At 35.8% G+C, this 7,175-nt stretch overlaps 1 protein-coding gene across 1 annotated transcript; it reads right to left on the bottom strand.

The window, feature by feature from the left end:
- Window positions 1-338: 338 nt before the first annotated feature.
- On the bottom strand, window positions 339-2,417 carry LOC149174362 (LEAF RUST 10 DISEASE-RESISTANCE LOCUS RECEPTOR-LIKE PROTEIN KINASE-like 2.1). The gene is made up of 3 exons (XM_089420824.1): window positions 1,661-2,417; window positions 1,425-1,454; window positions 339-1,318 (listed from the first exon to the last, which is right to left on the bottom strand). Exons 1-3 carry the CDS (start codon window positions 2,415-2,417, stop codon window positions 339-341), a joined length of 1,767 nt encoding a protein of 588 aa, XP_089276950.1.
- Between the last annotated feature and the right edge of the window lie 4,758 nt (window positions 2,418-7,175).

Below are 7,175 nucleotides of genomic sequence, written 5' to 3'. Positions count from 1 at the left end.
TACAGCATGAAGTTTTTTTAAGTTTTTGAACTGTCTTTAAAGTAGCCTTGTAGAAATCCCTCTATGTGAGGAAGGCGAATTTGTATCAGTTGGTTTACTGTTTATGAATACAAGTTAATTTTTCCTGTTGCTGTTACACCGTAACCAAAAAAAATACTTGACGTCAAACATTTACGTTGCTGCAACACCACGAGCAGCGTTGCTGAAACACCAGTTACAGCAACTGAAAAAAACTGTGTTGCTGAAACACCATTTCCAGCAAGCGATTTTCTGGGTTTTCTGTGTTAAAACAGAGTATAAAAACAGAGCATTTTTTTTGTTTGTCTATTATGGAATTTTCAGAAATTCCCAACATTGTATTGAATACACCACAACCCAACTTTTGTGAGTCTCGTTGCTTTTTCCTCGTCTGCACATTCCATTTCTCCTCCTCTCAACCTCATCCCCAACTCACCACTCTCAATCAGCTTGAAAGCCAATTCAGGAAAGTATAATTGACTAGACCGGCTAACCTGCACATCAATATTCTTTTTGCCCCCAACAATCTCTAGCAACAGCATTCCGAAACTATAGACATCTGATTTATCTGTAACAGGACCGACATCACTATGGCACAACTCCGGCGCAACATATCCCGGCGTCCCTCTCGTTCCTGTCATAGAAATATGATCGTCTTCCTTTCCACAAAGTTTTGCGAGACCGAAATCAGCAATTTTAGGGGTGAAGTCGGCGTCCAGCAATATATTGTGAGGTTTGATGTCGAAGTGTACGATGCGCTTTGGGCAATCATGGTGTAAATATGCAATTCCACGGGCCACACCCAAAGCAATCGAATACAATTGTTCCCACCTTAACACTTGCCCCTTCTCTTTCCGGGCAAATAAGATTTTATCCAGAGATCCATTGGGCATGTATTCATATACGAGTGCGCTTATAGGGTTTTCAAAACCGTACCCCAACAGACGAACTAGATTGACGTGATGGACACGTCCAATGGTAGCAACCTCATTCGTGAATTGGGTCTCGGTATGCCTGTGCCTGTCAAGAAGCTTTACAGCCACTAGAGCGCCGTTCCGAAGCATTCCTTTATAGACCACACCAAACCCTCCTTCTCCCAACTTTTCTGCAAAGTTGTTTGTGATCTTCTTGAGGTGAGAGTGTGAATATCTGGTTGGCATTGCCATTTCATAAGCATTTTCCTTTAGGAATTTCTCCACCCTTGAAGTAGAGGTACCAGGAGTAGGCCTTCTCTTCTCGGCATAAAACATTAAGAACAACACTGCTATTGTTGTCAGCGCAACTCCTCCAATGGTGCAACCTGCAGAGTAATACATAAATCGATATGAATGCGATGTTGATTAACCTGGGTGAGAACAGTGGAAATTACAAGATACAAGTTCACAATGGGAAGAAATCATAGCTACCTATTACAATGGCAAGCCTGCTTTTATGACCTGCAACGTGGCCATAACAACTATTATGAATAAAAGCAACAATCCAGAGTTTTTGCAAACAGAATGAACAATATCGGGAAACACTACAAGCACATATATCCGTGGGTTCAAGAGTCCAGAATGGAAGGAACATTTAATACATTTTTACAGATTGCGGTAATTTAAGCATTGGTGTTTGTAATTGAATTGGGGTTCAGGAAAAGTACCAATACTATTGGTTGGGCATATCTCTGCATGCGAGGTGCCATCGGGACAATAGCAAATAAATGTTATAGTTGGTTCTGAAATGTTATAACCACATCTCCCGCCACTGTTCATACAAGCGCCACAGCTTCGGTTTCTCTTCGTGTCGGCATACCATGTTATTTCAAAACCTGATAAGAGGCGTGTTCTCAGATCCTCATTCCGTTGGAATGAGAAATTGTTACTAACTGGCAGTTGAATGTTGCTTTGGCAGAATCGTCTCCCAGATTCTGGATTGGGAATGACGTACCAATCAGCCCCACATAAACGGTACTTATGCCCTTTAATAGTTTCATTGCATTGGTCCCAAAGCGTGAGATTGGTGTATCCATGGGCTATACGACATTGAGAGCCGGGCCACCAAAATTGAGAGTAGTTACCCACAGGATTGCAATTATCCGCAGGCATACTCTTCCATAGATTGTAGTTAACAATTGTCATTCTATTATTATAAAATCTAGTGCTATCCAAGACTGTCGGCTGCAAGATGAGATACTCGTCTCCATTGAGTAAAAGCAAAGGATATCTATTCAAACTACAGTTTAGCTGAAACTTAGGATCGCCACAGCCGCTGTTAATTATCCCAAAAGGGTAGCCGAATTCAGCTCTCCCACATGAACCCCAGTAGCATTCCTCGTAGCCACCGCCGGTACATGACGTTATGAAGCAGAGGAGGAGGAGAAGGGCAGACGCAAGACGAGGATAAACAGTGAAAGACATCAACACTCTGCTCTGCTTTGCTCCTGGATATGGAAAACTTAGTAGCAGGGATTCTGCAAAGAAGACAAAGGAGATAGATCGCATTGGAGTGAAAGGGCGTGAAGTGAACGGCCAGGCAATCTCAGTCAGAAGACCGCAAATAATGGTGTAGATTCCTCCTGTGTGTCGCCATTTGGTATGCAAACTGCAATAAATTCAACACGCCGTGTCGCATCCGTCTATTCATAATCACGTGAAGTGAATATTTGTTCAAGTCTAGTCAACAAAGCAATCCTCTCTACTAATTATTCGTAATAGTATTGAAGATAATAACATTTCAGGATTATTAATTTTTATGACCGCTACATCCACTTGTAGGTGGAGAGGTTTCTTAACTTTGATTGTGATTTGAATTTTCAATATTTGATAAAAGAACCCTTAATAATCAAAGACAGATGAAGAAAATGGCATCCACTTGTAGGTGGAGAGGTTTCTTAACTTTGATTGTGATTTGAATTTTCAATATTTGATAAAAGAACCCTTAATAATCAAAGACAGATGAAGAAAATGGCATTGGAGAGAATGGGGTTGGAATAAATGAGATGGATTGCAGTATATAGGACGGCATCGTGAACACGCCAATTAGACTTCGGTTGACTTACTACGCCCACAACTTGGAATACCGTGAATTTTAATTTCACGAACCAGCGTGGTGGCTTCGCCTGTTTTTATCGCACCATTTGCTTTTAAAAACGACCAAGACATTAAATCCGACACAATTCCCTTTCGTTTCGTCGATTGAAGAATATCGTGCGGTTTAGTTAGGGTTGAAAGGAAATTTCGTGCCTTCAGGGCAGTCTCTATTTCAGACTCTATTGAAACATAAATGCTTTTGACATGTAAGGAAAATAGCAATTTCTTTGCTGTTAAAATACCAAAGTCAACTTTGAGAGAAATATAAATGCAAAGAAATTGCTATTCTTTTTTTTTGCTGCTAAAATACCAAAGTCAACTTTGAGAGAAATATAAATGCAAGGAAACTGCTATTCCCCTAACATGTCAGACTGCATTTATGTTTCAATGGAGTTTGAAATAAGACTTGCCTTGCTTTCACGGTAAACACAAAGATTAAGAAGCGCAGTTGTCTAGGATGTTGTGTTAGTCGCACATTTGTCTTGTGACTTGGGTTGCGTGCCAATATCCGGGAGGAGGTTGGAGCCCCTGCCTTAAATTCCACTTGTTTGTAATGGATTGGCACATGTAGGAGAGTCGTCGAAAAAGAGGTGAGGCTCGTACCTTCACCTCTATTAGGTTCATTTCACTTGTTGTGAGTTGTTCTTGTGATGGAATTTGTTTTGTGGTGGTTGGATTTAGTTAATTAGTTTTTTTTGGTTATTCATGTTCAAGAGTGTATTGCTATTTCGATGTTGATGTTTTTTTGTGTTGTATTTGCATAATTTTGAGTTCAAGTTGATGTTTGAATTGGTGATCTTTTTCTCACAACTATTTCTTTTGGATTATGATTTCAAAATATATCATATCCTTGTCATGTCTTGGTTTCAAGTTGTTGGTATCTATGGCACTTTTCCATATGGTTGTAGCTCAATGGGGTTGTGGTTTGCTTAGTGTTATCATGGCTATATTATTGGGCTCTTGATTGTTGTTCCTAATTTTAGGTCTTGGTGAATATTCTCTCTATTCGTCAACATTATTTTTGGTGTTTCAAAGATTTATATGGTGGTTGTTGGCTTAGCTTTAAATTTTGTGGTCTGTCAATTGGGTGTAGGGTTTGGCTTTCTACGTTGGTTGTTTGGAATTCTCTTCTGACCATTTGTGTCTTGGGATGGTGGTTCATTTCATGGTCTTGCATGTCTCTTCATTGCCTTGAGTTGAATAATGTCCTTGAATTTGGGCCATTGTGTCAGAGGTAGGGTGACAACTTGGTAGTTTTAAGGTTTGCCCTGGGGGGGCGATAGTTTGCCCTTTAAATTGTTATTTGGGTCGTGGGTTTGCTTTGCACTGTTTGTCCAGTGAGGTTGCAACGTATATTATGTCTCCTAGACAACATATGGTGCCTCATTGTGCTGGTTTGGGTCATGTTGGTGTGAAACAAACACAACTTTTTGGCTGCGATTCTGTGGCCACCCTTTTCTACTCTGTCCCTCTAGAAGTTCATAGGGAAACACTTATTTTAATGCCTCGGGAAGAAATGGAAAGGGTGTATTTTCCGATTCTGAAATCATTGCTGGTGAGCTTAAATATCTCCCGAATATGAGTTGGTCTCGGAAGAGGCGACTGAACTTCCTATACTCCCTATCTTTGCATCAACAATTTGACACTTTGCTCAAGATGGTTTTTAAGGATAAACAACTCAATAGCTATAATGTGTTCTCTAGCATTGAAGACATTAAATGCATCCAATGGAATAATCATTTCAACCTCAATAATATAGATTCATGTTTGGTTTATGTGGAGGGTTGTTTATTGTCGAATTCTGTATTTGGTGACTTAACATATCCTCATGTAAATCTGACTCTTCCAATAGACAATACTAACCATAATTGCACTGCCTTTTCTTCAAATCCTAACTGATAGCTATGGCGATATGACTTTGCTTTTTGTCACAACAATCTTTCTCAATAACATTCAAGTCCTTTTGACAAAGTTTGGAGGTGATAATTCGTACTATGTTTTGTATTAATACTATATTTATTTTACAATATAATATTTTCTTTTATTCTTAACAATTTAATCAAAACTCATATAAATATTATTATTTTAAATGAATTATAATATAGAGTAAAACCCCATAAATAAATTATTTAACATTTATATAAATTATATAATTGGAAATTATATATATTTATATATACGTGTACGTGGCTACACCTATAGCATGTGAAAGTGGATTATTGAAGATTGTGCTTCTACAAGAGTAGATAAGTTGTCGCTAGCCTGCTATCATTAGTACAAGGGGTTTGTCACGTTCATATGCTTATGTTATTGAAATTTATTAGAGAAAGAAAAAGGATTCCATGAGGAACCTACATGGATATATATATATATATATATATATATATATATAAAATAAAAAATAAAGCATAATTACAATTTATATTCTTTGAAAACCATGTTGATTTCGTCACAAGACCATAACTTCCTTACAAAAGAGCAATCACATATTTTAACAACATTACATAGTGTATGACTTTAAAACACCAAAAGATCCAGAGATTACTACTAAACAACACATGACACAATGAAAATAGAGGTCTGACACATAAAACAATGACAAAACATATACATAAACGTAGCTAACTACAACACCATAAGGACGAGAGTCCAAACATTCAACAATAAACAAAAACAGTTATGGATTCAGTCATCTAAGATAATCATCGGGAGATCTCGAGAAGAAGGTGCAGTGGTCATGTTGAGTGGAGTAGCATTAATAACTGCCACCTCATTTTGAGGTGTCTTTGAGTCAATATCATAATCTAAAATTATGTAATGTGCCATTTTGTTAAGACGAACCACTATTTCATCCATATATCATAGCAAATGCCTCGTACGATCCTCTTTATTTCTTCATTACCATTAAATAGTTCATAGTTGTCCATGTGTTTATCTCTCAGCACCATGTGAAAAAAGATTCACCATCTCCTTGAAAAAAGATTCACTATCTCCTTATAAATGAAAATTGAGTAAAAAAATATAATCGTCTCTCCATTTACCTAGATCAAATACCCAATTAGTATTGCCACTGCAACTTCTAAATCTAAATAATACAAGCGTTTTTCATAATCTGAATCTAAGTAATAATCCTAGTATTGCCACTGCAACTTCTAAATCTGAATAATACAAACGTTTTCCATAATCTGAATCTAAGTAATAATCCAAATCTAAGTAGTAAAATATCTCAAATCAACATGTAACTAGACTTTGGAGATTGATTGATTGCTTAGATAGAAAATTGAATTTTAGTGGAAGGCAGGCATGCCCATCACTTAGTATATTGACTTTAGCAACCTAGACTTTGGAGATTGATTGATTGATTAGATAGAAAATTGAATTTTAGTGGAAGGCATGCATGCCCACCATCACTTAGTATATTGCATAGAACTTTTCATGGAAAACGTATTATATCTAAAGGGAGATTGATTCGAAGAAAAGTCACAATGATGATTAATATTGTCCCTGGAGTTATTGAGGACTGACATTTGGAATTTTGTTACTCTTTTGGAGACATTTAGGATGATTATAGCGTTAAATGTTATAGATTTGTAAGAGATACTTTACAAGAAAACACTAGAGCTTTATTAGTTGTGTATATTTAAAGTCAACATCTTATGGAATGATTAAGAAATTTTTTTATTGATTTGATTATGTATTGTTATATTTTTGAGATACTTAAGATATATAAGGTTAAATGTTAGTATTTTATTTATTTTTTATTAATAATATTTTTATTAAAATGCTATAAGATTGATTATTTAAAAAAAAAAAAGGAATTTGGTTATATGTTATTTTTTTCGGATTAAGGGTTGAATGGTAGAGTTTTATTTTTATTTAATTTATTTTAATAATTTTTCTAAATTATTATTAATTATATTTTTTTCTATAATTTAAAATTTAAATATAATTTGTCTTAAAAATGTGATTAAAATATATAATGTTAAAGTGTATTTATTTTGTGTTTTATTATATAATATAACATATTTTTTATAAATATGTAAAAGGTAATTACTAAATAATAAAAATGTAAATAATATGTTTCTA

The sequence above is a fragment of the Pinus tabuliformis genome, chromosome 4_1 (genome assembly GCF_031772625.1).
Source record: "Pinus tabuliformis cultivar Carrire ecotype Pingquan chromosome 4_1, CPIR1, whole genome shotgun sequence".
Lineage (NCBI taxonomy): Eukaryota > Viridiplantae > Streptophyta > Pinopsida > Pinales > Pinaceae > Pinus > Pinus tabuliformis.
The sequence above is the reverse complement of the archived record's forward strand: the minus strand, read 5'-3'. Positions and strand labels throughout refer to the sequence as shown.

Coding starts and splice junctions, on each gene's coding strand:
- LOC149174362 (XM_089420824.1), bottom strand. CDS start 2,417: ATGTCTTTCACTGTTTATCCTCGTCTTGCGTCTGCCCTTCTCCTCCTC. Junction 1,455..1,660: donor ATGCCCAACCAATAGTATTG/GTACTTTTCCTG, acceptor GCCACGTTGCAG/GTCATAAAAGCAGGCTTGCC. Junction 1,319..1,424: donor CAGGCTTGCCATTGTAATAG/GTAGCTATGATT, acceptor ATTACTCTGCAG/GTTGCACCATTGGAGGAGTT.